The following is a 20,394-nucleotide window of genomic DNA, read 5'->3' on the forward strand; positions in this document are numbered from 1 at the left end:
TTATTTGAACCTGTATCCTGCTCTAAAACAACTGTACTTGTCGACTTCATGTCACAAATACGTATGATAAAGATGACAACACAGAAAACATTTGGCCAGTCAATAAAGATCATCTTCCGAAAGGCACAGTCTGTATGTTCTACTCAAGAAATCCACATCGTCTTTGACAGTTACTTAGATAAATCAACCAGAGTCAGAAAGAATCTGAAGGGCATCGTCCCCGGGAAGCATTGACTTGGTATCAATCTGTTCAGAAACACCAGTGCCTGTCCAGTTGGAGACATTCTGTGCATCGTCAACTAACAAACAGAATCAACAGAGCCTCGCCATCACTGAAGCCAAGATGTATTCAGCACAGACTAGTACACCTCTTATCGTGAGTGGGGTTATAGTGAATGGTGAGGTTCTTCCAGCTCAGAGGTTTAGAAACGGAGAAGCCCATTCTCTCATGGAACTGAAGAATTCCATTGAGGAGGCAGATTATCGGCTTGTACCACATGTTAACTGGGCAGCTCAGCACAACACTAAGAGGGTTGTCCTGCTTTCGAATGACAGATGTCATCGCCATCATGCTGCGGTATATTGAGACATTCAAATCTAACAGGCTGTCAGAACTTTGGATACAGTTCAGAACTGGCAAGAAACAACGATTACTACCACTCCATACTCTCCAGAAAAGACTTGGCCCTGATTTAAGTCATGTGTTAGTCAAAGCTCACTGAGCCTCTGGGAATGATGCTCTCAGCAAGATAGGCACGAAGCATGGAGCATTGGCTGCTGATCCGGTGTCATTCCTAACCGACTTTGGCGAGACAGATAACCTTTCTGAGACTGATGTACAGAATCTCGAGAAATATCTTAAGGTCTGGTCAACTAAGGCACAAGTTGACACGTTTGATGAACTTCGATATGAAGACTATCACAAAAACCTAAATAAGTCACTGGCTACTCTTCCACCAACATCCAGTGTCATAGAAGGACATATACAAAGAACATTCCTTGCTGTTCGTGAAGCTGTTACTCTTTTGGACCAGAGAGTTTCCCTTGAGCCTACTGACTATGGCTGGGAAGAATCTGATGGAGTACTTGTACCATCAAAACACCTAAAACCACTTCCAGATGTCCTACTCACTGTTTGCAGCTGTAAACACTGTAAAAGTAGAAAGGCAAACCTCAATTGTTGTGTATTTTGCAAATGTTCCACTTCATGTGATAATACATAAAATACATTGAAAAGTTAAAGTTGAGAACAACTTCTCTGTAGAGATAACAATACAAATATATCTGTACATAAATAATTCAATTGAAAATTGTTAAATCAAAATATTGTTGAGTTCTTAAGCACCGGTTTGGTTAAACCATCACATTGCTGAACTGGCGGCGGTCATATTGGAAATTGCATAATGCGAGAGTCTAATCATTTATGCATTCCCTTTGTCCTGCAGCTTTAAAAGGCCAAAATATCACTTTATCAGTCCTTTTCATACAATAAAATGTTGAAATTTTGGTGATTTGAGTGTTGGAAACAGACTTTTTCCAAAATGGCTACCATCCTGGAAATGTCCCATCGTGCAAATGTCGAACCAAAATAATTTTGACATTTTATGTTCATAGATTGCAAAAACTAATTGAAAATCCTTGCACATCAACTTTTTTGCAACACTTTAGGCTGGATCCAGGAGTATTTTAACACTGCATCCCAGCCTTCTCCAAAAAACAACCTACTCTTCCAGAAAATAACAGGTAAGCCAAGTTACCTTGTCTCGTACGGTCTGGCTGTGCTGTCGTGAATGTCCGATTGCTCCAAGGACGCCATCGTGATGCGAGGCCTGGGACAGTGGTGACACGGAGGTTGACTCATCGTGAGCAAGGCTCTCAGAACTTGGCGACGAACTGCCATCAACACATACAGGTCCTGCAGGTGTGGTGAGAGGCAGGTTACTTTGCACATTATTCTCAAAACATTCTCGAGTTTGTTTGCTCCCATTAATAAAGTAAGTTTGAGGCATTGCTTTATCTGATTCCAATCACCTTGATCAACATGTTCTCATCTCTATTATTCAGAATCCAGACTGCATATTATAATTGGTTTCAAAATTATTTGATTCCTTTGCTGCTTTAAGAGAAAAGCATCTTTCTGATCAACATGGTATGAAGAGTACCAATTGATTTGAAATGTATTGTTGTGGAAATGGCTTCTTGGGGCTAAGATTGTGTATCTTAGAAATAGTAATTCCCTCCGTGTGTCTATTAGCATAAGAGTGGGGTCATTTAATTGTAATAAAGGATTATGCGTCGCTATTTCTTGAACAAGCTGTTGTCTTCCCTCCTTAATGTTTGTGTCTAAAATCACTTCTCCCTTGAAACCCTTTTTAATGTTCTATCCTTTGTAATCTGTCTTATAAGTAAGACACAGTTCAGGTCTCAGTTCTGGCTGTTATGGCCTTTCTGCTCTATCAAGCTCGGTTTAACACAGCATTAAGCCGACGAGGTTGCATGGTCACAGGTAAATGATTTTGTGGTGTGTCGTCCTGACGAGCACATAACAAGGGTGAAACCATGGTTAGGTAGGCAACTCCACTGTTGTTATTTTTATTTTTTTGTATACATAGTCGAGGTTCGTGGAAGAGCTAGCACACTGAATGGATCAGGATGTAGCAGACAAAAACAGGACGCAAAACACGTATGCATGGAGAAGGAAAAATTAACGAGGGTAGAAAAGGTCATTGTTTTGGATTGGGGATGATCTAAGATGGTTGGGAACAGCTGTCATGAAGACTTGGAAGGAAGAATGAGATTGAAGAGGATGTGGAAGTTGATTCCACAGGTGGGAAAAAAAATAGAGGAAAAAATGAGTGGAGGTGAGCAGTCATCTTGAATTTGGGTAGTTTCACCAGAAGAGGGTTGGTGGTGGACCGTGTGACCCCTGCAGAAAGCTTAGGATGCCAAAGAATGAAAAGAGCAGAGGGTGCAAGACCAGAAAGGAAGCGGTATAAGACAGAGAGACCACTGACTTGTCTGCGATGGCGAAGTGAGAAACCCAGAGACTCCATTTCAGCATGGGATTGGGGACGCAAGGTTCGAAAACAAACTTTGCTTGTAACCTTTAAACCCTCGATCTTTAAAATAGACTTGAGTATGTTCTGCTGAAGTTATCCGGGCAGAAGGCGAAGCGGTACACTACCATGATGCATTTCTCTGGATGGAAGGGCCTTGTTTGGATTATTGTTACTCCTGACTGCAACCCGACATCCTGGTTGGTGGGGCGGTAAGGCAGAGGTACTGTGCTCAAGTCACAGACGGAAATTACTGCTCACAGATCACACAGCTCCGGCTGTTATGGGATGCGAACTGTGCCTTACTGCTCTGTCAAGCTAGGAGGTATAACGCGCACGCACACATGGGCGCACGCATGCACACACACACACACTACAGCATCCTCCAACAGCGTGCAGGTGGTTATGATGGCTCGTTGATCCTGCTGGCATGCCTTCTGTGGGCTGCAGATCCAGTCTGGTGGTGTCATAATCACCAACAGGCTTTCACACCACATTTGGATTGTTGTGGAAGCAGGGTCCACATTGAGTGATAGTGTGGTGGCGAGGAATTTCTTTCTTCACTTCAGCCTCCTCTGTGATGTCAACCGATTATGCAGTCAATGTGGACGCTTTGTATCTGTGCCTTGTTGAGCACGTTCCCTTCTGCCGGTAACCGCTCCCCTCGTATTGGGTGGAACGATGCCAGACAGGCGATAAAGGATTTTCACATTGGTTGGTTTGAGGAATCTGGTTACACAATGATGGCAAGCATTCAGTGCAGGATCGACTTTACTTGCATGTGCTGATCACTCCCATACTGGACGGTGGACATGCATATTCTGCAGTTGAATGACAGAGGGCAAGAGCAGTGGTCCATAATGTTGAAGGATGAGCACCCCACTTTGTGCAGAATGATATTTCTGGCATTTACCTTTGCATTCACTTTGTCGATGTGCTTCTTGTACGTCAATGAGTGGTCAAGAATAACCCCAAGATAGAATCGTTTGGGACTAGTGATAAAGCTGAATGCCATTCAATGAGATTGGGAGTTCAGGTTTTGCCTTGGGAGTTCTCAAATGGAATTCACATACTTGGGTCTTGGCGAGGTTGGTTTTCTTCATAGTAGGACATCAGTTCAGCTCGTGCTTGAGTCAACACCAACTCAACATGGTGGAAGTCCTTGTGTTGGACTGTGGTGCACTGTTATTAATTGAGGTCATTGTGCCCGGGTGTGATCTTGTATGACCTCATGGATGAGATGTTGTTCGACATTTGGCAAAAGGCGGTTGAGATTGGTTGAGAACCAGGTTGAGAATTAGTCATTCAATGACCTCATACGTGTGGCACAGCAAGGAGATGGGTCTAAAACTTTTAGGCAGTGCGGGGTCTTTTCCAGGCTTCAGCATTGCGATAACATGGGCTTGTCGCCGTAACTTCGGGGTTTTTTTTGGCTTGTAAGGCATTGATTGTACAGCCTTAATATCCAGTTCCGTGCTTTGGTTAGGAAATGTTTAATTTGTTCCATCTGGATATCATCAAGGGCAGCAGCTTTGCCATTCTTGAGTGATTTAATACCCATTTGCAGCTTTCTCATGGAGAATGGGTTAGTGCAACCATGGGTTAGTGCAACCAAAGTTTTCTGGTACTCTTGGTTATAGTTGGTTTAGGTTGCTTTACCTCTAAATTGAGGCATTTGGCGGGTAATCCGATTTGCCGTCACATTATCGTGCTGTCTCGTTTTTGTGTGGTCATTGCTAAAGGCCCGGTCACACCTTGACGTTTTAGCCAGCGATGGCAACGTATTAAAATGTATGTAAAACGCTGGCTTACGTTGAACTTTTGATGTTTTTTTTTAAAGATTCGGAGGTATTCATAGCGACTTGGTCTTATGTATAACGCATTGGTAATGGACACAGAACGTTTCGGTGTGTTATAGATAACTTATACCAACGAATGCTGAACCTGTTGTCGGCCTACACAACCGATGCCCAACGATAGTCTAACTTCGGCATAGCGCGTTGCACGCATCGCCGACGATGTCGTGACGTAGCTTATTAAAAGGCTGACGCACAACGATTCGAATCATAACTGCCGTAGAAATGGAAGTGACAACATCGCGGTCACACCTTGGCGATCTTGCCAGCGTATGCCGACCTAAGAAAAATGTGTCTAAAACGTTGGGGCACGTCAAATACGGTATGATTGCGATGGTTCCGCAAATACGGTTCCGCATGCGATGGGGATAAGTTTTACACATGATATGTGGACGCTTACACACGTCCACAAAGGCTACTTATAAGTTACTCATAAGTCGAAACACGTCGCGGTAATGTCTTTTTTACGCGAAACTTATTTCTAACTTATGTTTGATGTGCTTTGAACCAATTCTTTACGTAGTCCCAACACACATCGACGTATGCAGAAGTATTCCAATGACGTCTTCCGGTCGACAAAAAAAAATAAATGAACGTGTTTCTAGCTTACAACTGCCATATAAAGACGTGTTCCCAGCGGTTTTGGGAATTGGTGTATAAAAATGCTGCTCATAAAAGGGGAACCCAACAGTGTTTTCGAGTCCTTTTTGAGTCGGTCCATGTCAGCATTAACAGTATCAGTATCAGTATTAGTATTAGTAGTAGTTTGTTCATGTTGGCAGTAGTAGGTGAGTGTGAGGGGAGGGTGTGGGTTATGATGGATCGTCCTTGCATCCTCGTGTCCACGGGCAAGAGACATCTTTTCACCATTGTTCGAAGTTCTTCACGGCTAATTTTTTATGGGGCTTTTTCAACAATGAGCTATAGCTTGTTTTTACGATTTAGGTCTATTCATAACGGGTTCGACAAATGCACAATGAACTAATAATGTGCATAGAGCGCTTTGATTACTTATAGATACGATATACCAACGAATAATTATCGTGAAGACGGCGTTCACAAACTATGCCCAACGATAGCCTAACTTATCCATATCATGCGGCAGTTTATCTTTGCCGGTGACGTAGGGTTTGCTATTCATAGGCTGCCACTCAACGATTTAAATGGCTGCATCTCCACTATTGAAAGTAGACGCTTGCGCTCAACAATTGGATTTTTTTACACTCAACGACTTTTAAACGGTACCACTCAGCTATTTTCATTGTTTACAATGAACGATTTAAATTGCTGTCACTCGCCTTTGTTTTTTGACGCTGGCGCTCGGAAATTTTAATCGTTTCTATTGAACGTGCTAAATCGCTCAAACTCCACTATTGAAAGTAGACGCTTGCGCTCAACAATTCGATTTTTTTACACTCAACGACTTTTAAACGGTACCACTCAGCTATTTTCATTGTTTACAATGAACGATTTAAATTGCTGTCACTCGCCTTTGTTTTTTGACGCTGGCGCTCGGAAATTTTAATCGTTTCTATTGAACGTGCTAAATCGCTCAAACCCCACTATTGAAAATAGACGCTTGCGCTCAACAATTCGATTTTTTTTACACTCAACGACTTTTAAACGGTACCACTCAGCTATTTTCATTGTTTACAATGAACGATTTAAATTGCTGTCACTCGCCTTTGTTTTTTGACGCTGGCGCTCGGAAATTTTAATCGTTTCTATTGAACGTGCTAAATCGCTCAAACTCCACTATTGAAAGTAGACGCTTGCGCTCAACAATTCGATTTTTTTTACACTCAACGACTTTTAAACGGTACCACTCAGCTATTTTCATTGTTTACAATGAACGATTTAAATTGCTGTCACTCGCCTTTGTTTTTTGACGCTGGCGCTCGGAAATTTTAATCGTTTCTATTGAACGTGCTAAATCGCTCAAACTCCACTATTGAAAGTAGACGCTTGCGCTCAACAATTCGATTTTTTTACACTCAACGACTTTTAAACGGTACCACTCAGCTATTTTCATTGTTTACAATGAACGATTTAAATTGCTGTCACTCGCCTTTGTTTTTTGACGCTGGCGCTCGGAAATTTTAATCGTTTCTATTGAACGTGCTAAATCGCTCAAACTCCACTATTGAAAGTAGACGCTTGCGCTCAACAATTCGATTTTTTTACACTCAACGACTTTTAAACGGTACCACTCAGCTATTTTCATTGTTTACAATGAACGATTTAAATTGCTGTCACTCGCCTTTGTTTTTTGACGCTGGTGCTCGTAAATTTTAATCGTTTCTATTGAACGTGCTAAATTGCTCAAACTCCACTATTGAAAGTAGACGCTTGCGCTCAACAATTCGATTTTTTTTTACACTCAACGACTTTTAAACGGTACCACTCAGCTATTTTCATTGTTTACAATGAACGATTTAAATTGCTGTCACTCGCCTTTGTTTTTTGACGCTGGCGCTCGGAAATTTTAATCGTTTCTATTGAACGTGCTAAATCGCTCAAACTCCACTATTGAAAGTAGACGCTTGCGCTCAACAATTCGATTTTTTTTACACTCAACGACTTTTAAACGGTACCACTCAGCTATTTTCATTGTTTACAATGAACGATTTAAATTGCTGTCACTCGCCTTTGTTTTTTGACGCTGGCGCTCGGAAATTTTAATCGTTTCTATTGAACGTGCTAAATCGCTCAAACCCCACTATTGAAAATAGACGCTTGCGCTCAACAATTCGATTTTTTTTACACTCAACGACTTTTAAACGGTACCACTCAGCTATTTTCATTGTTTACAATGAACGATTTAAATTGCTGTCACTCGCCTTTGTTTTTTGACGCTGTGGTTTTGAAATTTGAAGCGTTTCTTCTGAACGTGTTAAAACGCTCAAACTCGACTATTTTAAATAGACGCTGCCGATGGACAATTGGAATCATAGCCAAGCTAGACATCAAAGTGTGAACATCCTCGTCATGCCGAAGAAAGGTTTGAAGAATGCTGCAAATAAGTGTCCTGGCCGTGGCCGTGGACGCTGACGCAAGGACGATCCATTATACCGACGTCTTTCAGCCTATGAGTAACTTAAAAGTAACGTCTGTCGACGTGTGGCAACGATCGCGTAACGTGCCAACAACACGTTAATCATAGGTTAGAAATAAGTTTCAGGTACGCTAAACATTACCTCGGCGTGTCTCAACTTATGATTAACTTACAAGTAGCATGTGTTGACGTCTGTCAACGATCGCAGACCGTGCATACAACTTGTGGCCAGCGTAGCGGAACGTGCGAGTGATATGCCGGCATACGTCGTGAAATTTCAGGCATGAAAAAATTTGAGGACAACCAAAAAGTACAACGTTTAAAGCCAGCGTACAATGACATATGGCAGTGTTTTTCAGCGTGCTCTCAATGTTATCAAAACATACCCATAACGTATTCAACGTGTGCCAGCGTTTTAGAAAAAAAATTCAAAAATCGGCATACGTTGGCTAAAACGTCAAGGTGTGACCGGGCCTTAAGCCGTGTGATAGTTGCCCAGGCCTTCCTGCTGCTATGCATCAGATCTGTAAATTCTATCAGATCCTGCCAAGATTTCTGCCACTCTTCCGACATGGCAGTCGTCAGTTCTTCACCTGCGTTAATGGTGGCTTCAGAAAATGAGTCCGACAAAAACATTTGCTTGTAACTGTTACAGAGCTTTGCACTGTATGGCAATAGACCAGGCATGCCTGACCCCCACCCACAATTTCAACCTCATGAAAAAAATCAATCCGCCACCGTTTTGGTGATATGTGAAGCTAAAAGACCTTGTCGGAGCTGTCACATTCATAATCACCAAGCCCTCCCTGTAGGTTTCCCCCTCAAAAGGATGTTGAGCCGACAGGCGTTACTGGCCTTGTGAAGATAGGCCTTAGCGGTTGAGGCAGTGGTCTGTTGTCTAAACCCTGCCCAAATAACTATGTGGCATTCTCTCAAGCAGGGCTTTTGCCGCAGAGGTTATGCAGATCCTTGCTATTATTTCTGACCATTTTCTCCAAAACAACTCGACCTGGGATCATAAAACCCAGGTCATTATAAAGTTATTATTCGAGGACTTCCTGGAATCTCACGACATTGTGAAAGAAAACATCCATCACTATTTACTTTTCAGGAAGAAGATAATTGGTTTTGGGTCTCATGGTCACTTGAGAGTTGCAATTCCATGGGGTTTCCATATATCTCGCAGGATTGTCAGTTCCTGATGGGCCGTGACATCTAGGAGCTATTTCAATTGCAGTTTCTGTGAAGTGGATGACAGCATGATGGGGGAGGAGAAATAGTTAAATAGTCCGCTGTTTCTATGTGGGATTGTCCGTTTACTTTCATGAGCAGGGGGAAGTGGAGGAGGGAAGAACAGAGTTGGGGTTGGGAGGGAGGGGAGCAAAGATGGGACAGAGTTGGGAGGAGGAGGTTGAGACTTTGGAGGGGGGGGTTGAGGAGTTGTGGTGGGGTGGTCGGGAGTGGGTTTGAGTTTGACAGCTTGGAGTGGAGAGGGGATTGACGCCTTTGGGTTTGGAGGATGAGGATGAGGACTTAGGGTTGGGAGACGGAGGTTGAGGACTTGGGTTTATGAGGGTGAGGGGGGTGGAGAGTTGAGGATTTACATTGCGCGGATTTTCCACATGTACCTGCGAGTAATAATACTAACAATTGTATTTACGAGTATATAGCACCATTTGCCAATAAATACAAGGGGCTGACACCAAGATGAAAGGCATCAGCCCAGGCCTCCACATCTCAATGTTGAAGTCTCCAAATTATCACACATGGTGTGGAATGCTTTTTTGCTGCGGGATTATTAAAGGCATGAGGCATGCCAAGGGGTTGAAAATGGATGTGAAAAACACTCCATCTACATTTACAGACAGGATTTCAATGTTGTTCTCTTCTGTCTTGGAGGTGGCATTGTTGAATGTTCCCATTTTCCCCAGGATCGCACTGCCATACTGGTGATGTGTCCTTTTAACAATTTAACCAAAAGCAATGTCTGGTATCGCTGTGTCCACTTTCCACCGGTACTCCAAGGGCCTCTATCTGGCCACCCCCCAGGCAGATGCCTGGCCCATCCCCATCTCCTTGAGATGCTGATCAACTTGCTGCAACCATGAGGCACGTGGTTGGTCCAATGGCCTCCTCCACTCACGAGGCTCCCTCGCTGAGATAATCTGGTGAGCAGGATCAGTGTCAGGACAACCAGCCACATGTCCATACAGCCACAGCTGATGCTCACGGACTATGCAGGTAACAAACCTCATTTGAGTCTCTCTCAGCAAACGCTCGTTGAACACAAAGTCCGACCAGTGATAGCCAAGGATTCTCCGAAGAGACCTGGTACCAAAGGAATGAAGTCTCCATCTCAGATCCCTGGTCAGAGTCCAAGTCTCACATCCGTAGAGCAAGACTGGGAGCACCAAGGACCTTGAAGACTCGGAATTTCATCCTCCCACACAGGTAACGGCAGCGCCACACCCCATGATCCAGTGAATCCATGACTCCCCAGGCCCGACCCAGATGTCTGTTGACCTCTGGCTCATAGCCAGCAGAGAAATGAATATCACTGCCAAGGTAAGTGAATCTCTCGGTGACCTCAACATGCTCACGACAAACAGGTACAGACAGGATAGCAGCATCCAAGATGTCATTGAAAACCTGGATCTTAGTTTTGACCCAGGAAACTCGTAATCTCAGTGGCTCCAATATCCAACCAAATGGATGTCTCCGCAAAGATGACTGCATCCTCTGTGAAATCTGGGTCAGAGATCTTGACATTCCCAAATGATGCACTGCAGCTTGATCTCTCCGACATCCTCCCCAGAATCCAGTCCATACAAGTGCTGAAAAGTGTGGGGGCCAGTACACACCCCTGACGGACTCCAGTAACAACTGGAAATAAGTCAGACATGGTACCACCACATCTCACAACACTCTCAGTACCAAAGTATAGTTCAGACATCAGATTGATCAGTTTTGGTGGCACCCCACAAAGACCAAGAATCCTCCAGAGGGCATCCGAATTCACTGAATCAAATGCTTTACAGAGATCAAAATAGGCTGCAAGCAGCTCCTGCCGAAACTCTTGTCTGTGTTCGGTGAGGACCCGAAAAGCAAGGATACGGTCAATCGTTGACCTCCTTGGTGTAAAGCCTGACTGCTCTGGACACTGGTGCTCAAGCAGATGGTGGCGAACCCTATCAAGAATTATCCGAGCAAAGATCTTGCCTGGCACTGAGAGCAGCGTCACCCCTCGGTCATTGCAAAGAGAAGGGTGATCGCCAAGACTGTAACAAAGAGGGACAACAAGGCCCCTCTTCCAGTCAGTTGATATGATGGCTGTGTTCCAGACAGAGCACAGAACTGCTTGCAACGACACAAGTGCAGCATTTCCACCAGCCTTGAGAAGTTCAGCGTGGATGCCACAAATCCCAGGAGCTTTACCCCATTTGAACCGGTTCACCACAGTCTGTGTTTCCACAAATTAAGGTGGACCACAGCTGATTGGAGGGTCAGTAATAGGGATTGAAACACCTCTGACATCAAACTTGAAAGCTGGTGGATCTGCCTGGTACAGCCGCTCAAAGTAACCGGCCCAGTGGGCCTTCACTTCGGACTCTTCTGTCAAGAGCCTACCACCCTCTGCTCTAACTGCAGTCCACCGAGGGACGAGCTTGGAGGAACGCAATGCACGAATTCCCCTGTAAGCAGGACGAGAATCACTTGACCACTGGTGATGCGATACCCCCTCACAGATTCCACACACACATCGGCCACCTTGTCTACCTTTCGTGCACGTACAGTGTTATGCCTCAGCTCCCTGAACAGCTCAGCTCTGCCATTCAGCCTGGCCCTGCGACTCTGGTCAATGGTATCCAGTGTGCCTTGAGACAAAAATTCTTCTTCGCCCTACGGTGAGTTCCAAGACATCCACGAGAAACATCAAGGGTGGTAGTCTTGAAGGCACTCCACAACTTTTCAGGATTCCCCAAAGCCATCCAAGCCCCCCAAATTCCCACTCAGTCTGTTTGCAAACTCCTCAGCTACCCTCTCATCCATGAGCTTGCCAACATCCAGCCTCGGCTGGGATGGTACCAATCTCCTGGATTTAAGTTGCAACTTCAGAGTTGCTACACCAAGCCTGTGGTCAGTGTTGAGGAACTGAGCACTCCAGCAGACCCTGCAGTTCTGGATCATCCTCCAACAACCATCAATGAGCACATGGTCAATTCCCTTTGCCACACCGCCAGCATTGGAATACCAAGTCTAGCGATGAGCCTGTGGGCCCTGAAACCATGAAAAAGCCACCCTAAGTCCATGACGTCTTGCAAAGTCAAGGAACGTAGTGCTCTTCTGGTTCACAGTTCCAGACCCATGGGGACCAACACACATCTCATAACCATCTCTATCAGTTCCAATCGATGCATTGAAATCCCCCAAGACAAGAAGAGTATCTCGCCTGGGGCATTGATCAACCACAGACTCAAGCGTGGCATAGAATGTGTCCTTCATGGTGAGATCACTCGCCTCAGTCAGAGCAGATACAGAAACCAGGGAAATGACACCCAAGGAGTGATGAAACCTTCGTCTTATAATACGCTCGTTGACCGGTGTTACCTCAATTATCAATGGAGTTAGCAGATCGGACATAGCTACAGCAACTCCTTGGGCATGGTAACCATCAGAGCAACCAGACCAATAGTAGGAGGAACCACCCACCATAATCTTGCCGCAATCCGGTGTCCGAACCTCAGAGAGTGCTGCAATACCGATGTCCAAACGCCTGAGCTCAGATGATAACAGAGACAGGTGATTATCCTCTCTTAGTGATAGGACATTCCAGGTACCCACCCGAAGAGACCGCCTCAGATTAACCCAAGGAGACGCCGTCTGGTGGACGACACCTCAGCACCACCCCGACACACACTACTGCAATCTGACCCTGGAAGGTTACCCCATGGTTTTCTTCCTATCATTAAAGATTGGGGGTTCCGAAGGCTTTGCCCCAATCCCGTCATCCGGTGAGATACCTTGTGAAGGGAAGCTGCACAGGAGGTACTCGCACGGAGTGGGTTTTCAGATTTATTTTTGCTTTTGGTATGTTTTGCGGAATGAAGGTTTTTACGGTGAGCGGAATGCAAATCCTGCCACCAACCTCCTAATAAAAAAGTAACCCAACTGCAGGAGGACGTCCGCAGACACAGTCAGGCACTCGATATGGATGGCCGTTGGCTCACAAGGAGCTCCTCCGCCCTTTGACAGGTTTTGTTTTTAGTCCTGCTGGGTGACCATATCCATACACCTTCCTCACCAAGAAACTTGGTGGGGGAGACGGTTTAGTCGCTGACAACCTGATCATGAAACAGGTTAGTACAGGTTTACCTGGTACCTCTAGCAAGTCACAGATAAGACATGGTCGGTGTTGCTGAAAGTGGCACCATGGAAAGGATTAAGCCAGGTGGATTTTGCCCTTGTCTTTATAGCAGCAGTCAGGCAGCAATTTGGAATTTGGCCAGGGTGACGGTGATTACTTGCCTTCTCTTTGCTTAAGACATCGTGGGATCTTTATCGACCACCAACTAATAGAGGTTCAGAGTTTAACCGACAACGGAGCACTTTGTGTTGCAACACTTTGACTGAAGCATCAAACTGACAATGTATAGTCGGGCAATAATGAAACCAAGATTAGACAGCTTAAAGATAAGTCTCTGTACCATCCTATCGGACAAGCATGGTATACTGAGTAGCAAATTGGGCATTAATTCTGGCAAGGATGTGACGAGATAGGAACTCAAACAACAGAGATGCAATTTTGGTAGTACCCACAAAAGACCCAATATTCAGCAATGGACTCACCTTTGCTCAGGTGGGAAGGTACACTTTCTGACTTGAGAATGCGTGTCGGAGGTTGGGGTTGGGGCTGAAAGTTGGGCTGCTGGGATTGAACTTGCGTGGTGGTTTGTTGGGGTTGTGAGTAAGAATGGTGAGGTTGGGGCTGAGGATATGACTGCTGGTATCGTGGTGTCGGTCCCATCACAGGGCTCGGGGGCCCGATTAACTTGCGGGTGAAGTTGAGAATTCCAGCCGATACCTTGTTCACACTTGTACTCTTGAAGGCTTCCCTGCACATGGGAAACCATATTTGGAACAATAAGAGCTACTGTACAATATCATTAAGAATGGTTGACTCAGCTAAATTGGATGGGGCTAGGATGTCCTCCGGGAATTGGTGGTGATAAATTGCAAGGATTGGCAAAATAGCATCTCAATTTATTTTCTCTTGAAGGAACATCGAAGTCTGTTTACTGGAATCAAAATGCTACAGATATCGCTCATCTCTGTGGTGCACATGTACATTGGTTTTTGTGGACAAACCTGGTCAAGTGATCTCCTTGCGCGATTGCACTCGTGATACGGGCAGGCTCCAGGTTCTGGGTCAGCAGATAGTTGGCTGGTCGTGGGTGTTGCTGCAGTTGAAAAAAAAAAAGGGAGGAGGAGGCCATTTGTAATGAAATAGAACTTCACAGTCAAGATAGGTAAGCTTAAAACCAGATTTGTATTTACGTTTGTACCAGACTCTGTGGTGTCATGGTTTGAGAATCTTCTCTGAGTTTGAGAGGTTGGCAGTTCCATTCTCACCCCCGCCAGGGCATACTAAAGACAAGATAGTACGTGCTACTTCTTTGTTTGGCTCTCAGCATTAAGGGGATAATGCATGGATAAACTCTGGGTTGGTATCCCATGGCAGGTGGGGGAGGAACCATCTATTTAATTGCCATGATGACTTTGGAGAGAAAAGTGACGTCACAAAGATGGCGTCGCTGGTACATAGAGTGCCCATGGAAGTGAATCCACTCCCCCCCCCCCAAGGATAGCAGCTGTGTTTGTTTGAACACTCATCCAGTGTCTTCCCCATGTCATTATCGACTGCACATGTGCATTAAGGTGCATCAAACGCCCCCTTTTTTGCGAAAGTTTGAAAAACATAACGGCGATAGGACAGATGTGTTCGAATACATGAAAAAACATTTCTCATTTTTTTTCAGAATTTTCGGTCATCATCTTGGGGGTCCACATCGGGGTCAAAGTTCAGGCACGCAGCTCCTGCGCATTTTTCAGAATAAGCGTTATTTTTCAGTTTAGTGATCAAAACTTGTATCTGGTGGTGAAATAATTCTGACATATCGACGTACTGCTTCTTTGGTGATGTTCCAGTGATATAGAGCCAATCAAATGTTCCAGGAAATTTGCCAAAGAAGCGGGAAACTGGTGATTTTCCCAGAAAAAAAACAATAAAATAGTAATAAAATGCCTCGGTTCTGTCAAATTCACAGCTTTATTACCCAGAATTATGTGTATTCATATCAAGGTACTCATATAATATCATTAATGATCAAGTTTCAAGCGTTTTCGGACATTCAGATTCTCTTTCCTGTCATTCTAAGTGACTTTTGCACATTCTGAAAGTGTTCTTCAGACCAAGCTGCACCGAGACCGTCCTTTCCGAGTTTTATTAGACGTTCAGCCGCATCATTAGTTACATTGAGTGCTTTGGTTTTAGATTTTGAATCCACATAGGCTGGAAGTGTTGCCCACTCACTCACTTCATACGTTAAGAATGAATCGTCCAGTTCAAGTTCTCGGAACACAAACCAAGAATCAACCGAGACAAAGTTAGATAGGCCAGACGTCAAGTGAATGTCCTTGGGGAAGTGAGGCTTTCTGAAGTCTGTACCAAAGCGCCCCAGAGGCAATAGTCCAAGTTCCTTTGTCCAAACTTTTACAGTCCAAATTGTCCAAATCGTCCAAACCTTTACATTCATGATCTGCCACGTGTCAAATTCTCCGGGAAAACACAATTTCCGGGAAAAAATACCATTTTCCGGGAAATTGTGCCAATAAATTACAAGCCAACGTGTTACAAACATCACCAAAGGAGCAGTACATTGATATGTCAGAATTATTTCACCACCAGACACAAGTTTTGATCACTATATAGTGAAAAATAACCTTATTCTGAAAAATGCGTGGGAGCTGCGTGCCTGAACTTTGACCCTGATGTGGACCCCCAAGATGATGACCGAAAATTCTGAAAAAAAAATGAGAAATGTTTTTTCATGTATTCGAACACATCTGTCCCATCGCCGTTATGTTTTTCAAACTTTTGCAAAAAAGGGGGCGTTTGATACACCCTAATGTGCGTGTGATTTGTGTTGCAGATCCTCCACGAGTGTTCGACCCCATAGAAAAAAAATAAAAATAAAAACTTTCCCACATTAAATAAATTCAGGTGGTTGGTAGTTGAGTACGAGTATTAATCTGTTGCAAACCAAAAACAAACAGCTAAACACAACAACTGGAGTTCATAGAATACGATACCCAACAGTGTTCCACTATATATAAAATAATGATTTTAAAGATCGCTTTAAAAAAAAAAACATCCAGAAGTTTAGCGCCACTGAAGCAGTCTTATGTACATCACCCTTATACACTGCAATAAGACGACGTTGAGTCGCAGTTTTAGGATATGGAGGCTGTATTGATCACCACTGGCGATACCGGCTCTGGTCGCTTTCGCTACGTCAGTGCCACATTTGTCCACAGATCGCCATTCCATTGCGCTGGCTGCCACAGCTCCTCATTCATTGACAGGTATGTCGGTTAATTGAGCGTTTCACTATCAGCAACGCCTTGGCTATAATTTGGAGAGCTCGTCTTGTTTGGAGACGGGTTTCATCCATGCGTCACACAGTCTTCCCATCTCGGCAGCTTACTGAGCCTGACCTCCACGTCCCAGGCAAAAATGCTACAGTTAGAACTACACCATATGAGAGTAGTACTCTCATGCACTATAGTTGCCAACAGGTCCGACTACAGTAGTCTGCAGGGAATTACTACAGGAAAGGAATGCCTGGGGCTGGACATCCCAGCTCTGCAGAGGACCTCTTTGGTCAAGATTGTGTCAGTCCACCGAATCGACACAACTTTGCAAAGATGCTGAAATTGAACGGTAGTCAAACTACTGACCGGTCTTCTGTAATAACACTGATAAAGATCTCTGCATGGATGATTTTTTTCATAAATCCACAGGTATTTATTGAGAATACGTACATGTTTTACAGAAAATGAGCAACATACAATAAAGCAGGTACTCTGCAATTCATAAATAAGAATAAAATGAAAAGGAAAAACCTTGGGATCACGTAGAAATAGGGCTTTCCGTACAAGGTGGTGCATGTCGCCAGCTGGTGGGTATTTCATCAGGAGGCCCAAACACATCTGGTAGTTACTTGACAGCACTGAAATCGGAAATGCGACATCAATACACACAGCATGGTTTGGGTAAAAGCTGTTAATCATGATGCAGACCGTGTATAATCAACTCTTCTTCTCCTTCCCAAGCAGCCACAATTATTCCCATGTTATTGTGGGGTTAGCCGGGGGATGTTTGGCCCAAGTCTTAAACGAATCGGCTGCCCAGGCCCGACGTTCGACTAAGTAGTCAGGGCAGGAATTTGAAATTTGGCCAGGGTGCCAGCAATAAGCTTGCCTACTCTTCGTGAAGGACACCGTGGGCTCTTGGACATCGACCAACTAATGTTGGCAGACGGGACACCCATTTATAGCTGGGCTAAGATAACGTGTATAATCAATTAAACTACAATTGATGGTCTACATCACCAACAGAAATACTTGAGAATATATTATCGACTAGAGTTTAATTTGGTAGATAGTATGCATTAATCCAGATAATTTTATCTCGACATCACAACTCATTTTAATTAAAGTATAATATCAAGCTGGAATCACCCCCCACCCCAGCCCCAATTACCCCATATCGAGGTATCTATCCTTTCTGCAAAGCTTGCAATTAGAAGAAAATAACAAAATCTAAAATTGGATTTTTTTTAAACATTGACCATCCATTGAAGCAGAATTTAAATGTCTTCTAATGACTGCAACACCCGTTACAAATGGCATGCACTATTGTACACTGTAACATTACATTGGAAGGGGTATGCATTCGGTAGATGATAAGTTCGGTTGTCAGTGTGTTTGAGTTGGCTGGAACATTTCCCGTAATTAGGGAGCCGTCAGAAAGAAGGTGTTTTGTTCTTATGTGTACCCGATGGGGCGTCGGAGTCGACATTGACATTCGGTAGGAAAGCGTTATTCGTTTTTGTGATCTCTGTGAACTAGTCGAGGCACTAGATGTGGTGACACCAGAAGGGATTATTACCTCTGCCACCAAAAGTGAAGAAGGTTATGATTTCACCCCTTTCTGTCTGTTTGTTTGTCTGTTTGTTTGTTTGTGTGCACGATATCTCAAAAAGTTGGACGGATTCAGACGAAACTTGGTGGGCATTTTGGGTGGGTGACAAGGAAGAATTGATTCAATTTTGGTGAAGATCCGGATCCAGATCCAGATCTGATAAATTTTTTAAGTGATTCTTCACCATTGAGAGATACGGCTAAACAAATATATAGGACGAAATCTCAAAAAGTTGCGGACGGATTTGGATGAAACTTAGTGGACACATTGGGTGTGTGGCAAGGCGAAATTGATTCGATTTTGGTGAAGATCTGAGTCTGGATCTAGATAGGAGAATTATTTAATTTTTCAAGTGATTCTTCACCAGTGAGAGATAGGGCCAAAATCGATATAGCACTGGATAGCATGATATTTCAAAAATGTATTGGGCCCGATATGTTCTCGTAGAACAGGTATTATAATGTAGCAGAGGTATGCGCTCTACCGAGTGCCCTTATCGTTTTTGCTGTGTTTGCATTCTGGGTGTGGCATTAAAAACCTCCCTGCAGCCCTCGATGCTTCGGGCGGCGCCAGTGACGACTGCATTTGTGTGGCATCATCACTGCAGCAGCACCACACACTCTCATTGGCTGGTCCCAGACGGTGAGCAGGGGATGCTCTGACACGGTGGGCACGATCGTGGGAAAGATAATAAAATGAACTGCCCACAGGTGCGGGAAATTAGCTGGGCTGCTTAGTTGCGTGAGGAACCGGTGGAGTGGAGCTGGTCTGTTGGAAACGAAGGCAGCCCATAGGAGTTGGGGCTGTGAGTCAGGCCCTGTACACTTGCTGTTCTCTTGTCTTTCATCTTCACTCGTCCTTTGAGCGGGCTGCCTTCTCCTCTCACCACATTCAGCCCGCTGATCTGATCTCCTTGGCCGCACTACAAGCTCTTGCCGCTCTACTCTAGTGTTCTATGCTCTCTTCGCCCACTAACTAGATGCTTCACCTCTTCACTGGTCCGTGTCGTGGGCACGAGATCTGTTTCGGTGGAGCTATTTTGATTCCCGGTATCCTTTTTGAAAGACCTCGCATGCCTCCAACCCTCCCCCCTCTCCCCCCCCCCCATTTTGCATGAATTAATGAATCATTGTGTGCTCATGATGCCATAATTCCTATTCTGTATTAAGTAGTTTCATTAATACAGGCAAATAAATAAAAGCACACGGTATAGTGTCCGTCTATCGTCTTGGGATTCTCAGTTTTCGGCATTCTGTGACTCTTTAAATAAACCTGTTATTCCGCAAGAACACATTTTGTGTGGTGACCCGCCATCGAAAAGCTCGTGCGTGAGACAATGATTTGGCTCGGCTTTGGTAAATCCCTCGGCGAGGTTAAAATTTTAACGTACGCTTCAAGAGACCGGCGGAATTAGTATTTCTGATGAAGGGTGTGCGAGGGACCATTCCGATCCTCGGGAGTTGAATTAATGCTCGGCCTGGCGGTTCGGCATTAGCAGGACCTTTGATGTGACAATACTTCAATTGTGACGTCATGTCTGTTTTTTAAAAAAGTATAAGAAACTTCACGAGCCCCACACACCATTAAAAGACCAGCAAGAATAAAGCAAGTAAGCATAATAATGACTTACATGCATCACGGATGTGCTGTAACATGGCAACGAAGATGTAGTCAACAAGCGAGAGGGAACGACCATCAGCAAATATCGCATCCCACAATGCCAGCAAGTCTTGCACGGGAAACTCGCGACCAAAAAGGAGGCGGACCCAGCGACTGGGCACACACATGACAAACAACCAAAACATCAGATTGGTAAAATGATCTCCAGACCACCACACATCATTACCCCAAGACCACCGCACTCTGTGAACAAGTCAAGCATTCAAAATTCAGTGGGTTCGGGGATAATGGTAGCTCCCTGGAAACGAGGTCGAGACCTTCTCAACATCCTGAGATTTCACAAGAATTGGAAGCAAATAAGTCATACATGGGATTTAGCTTTTACCCCCTTTAATCAGATCATCAGATACAACATTTTCTTTGATGGTCCATGCTCCTAGCATGCGTGTTTCATGGGCAATACTTACTCACAATTTGCATGTGGTTTAGCCTGCCTTAAAAAGACTGGCGGCAAGCTTTTATATCCCAATGCAAAAATAAATA

At 44.3% G+C, this 20,394-nt stretch overlaps 1 protein-coding gene across 7 annotated transcripts in view; it reads right to left on the reverse strand.

The window, feature by feature from the left end:
- The window catches only part of TBC1D5 (TBC1 domain family member 5), a 123,277-nt gene that overhangs the window by 16,392 nt on the left and 86,491 nt on the right, over positions 1-20,394 (reverse strand). For all 7 annotated transcript variants that reach the window (XM_085891175.1, XM_085891174.1, XM_085891171.1 and 4 more), the window contains 5 exons: positions 19,862-20,004; positions 17,151-17,257; positions 14,334-14,425; positions 13,815-14,080; positions 1,758-1,915 (listed from right to left, as the gene is read on the reverse strand). In XM_085891175.1, coding sequence (XP_085747301.1) covers positions 1,758-1,915; positions 13,815-14,080; positions 14,334-14,425; positions 17,151-17,257; positions 19,862-20,004 — 766 coding nt within the window. The remainder of the gene's footprint in view (positions 1-1,757; positions 1,916-13,814; positions 14,081-14,333; positions 14,426-17,150; positions 17,258-19,861; positions 20,005-20,394) is intronic.

This window comes from Eptatretus burgeri, chromosome 8, assembly GCF_056783735.1.
Source record: "Eptatretus burgeri isolate ZD-2024b chromosome 8, Ebu_testis_v1, whole genome shotgun sequence".
In the NCBI taxonomy this organism is placed as follows: domain Eukaryota; kingdom Metazoa; phylum Chordata; class Myxini; order Myxiniformes; family Myxinidae; genus Eptatretus; species Eptatretus burgeri.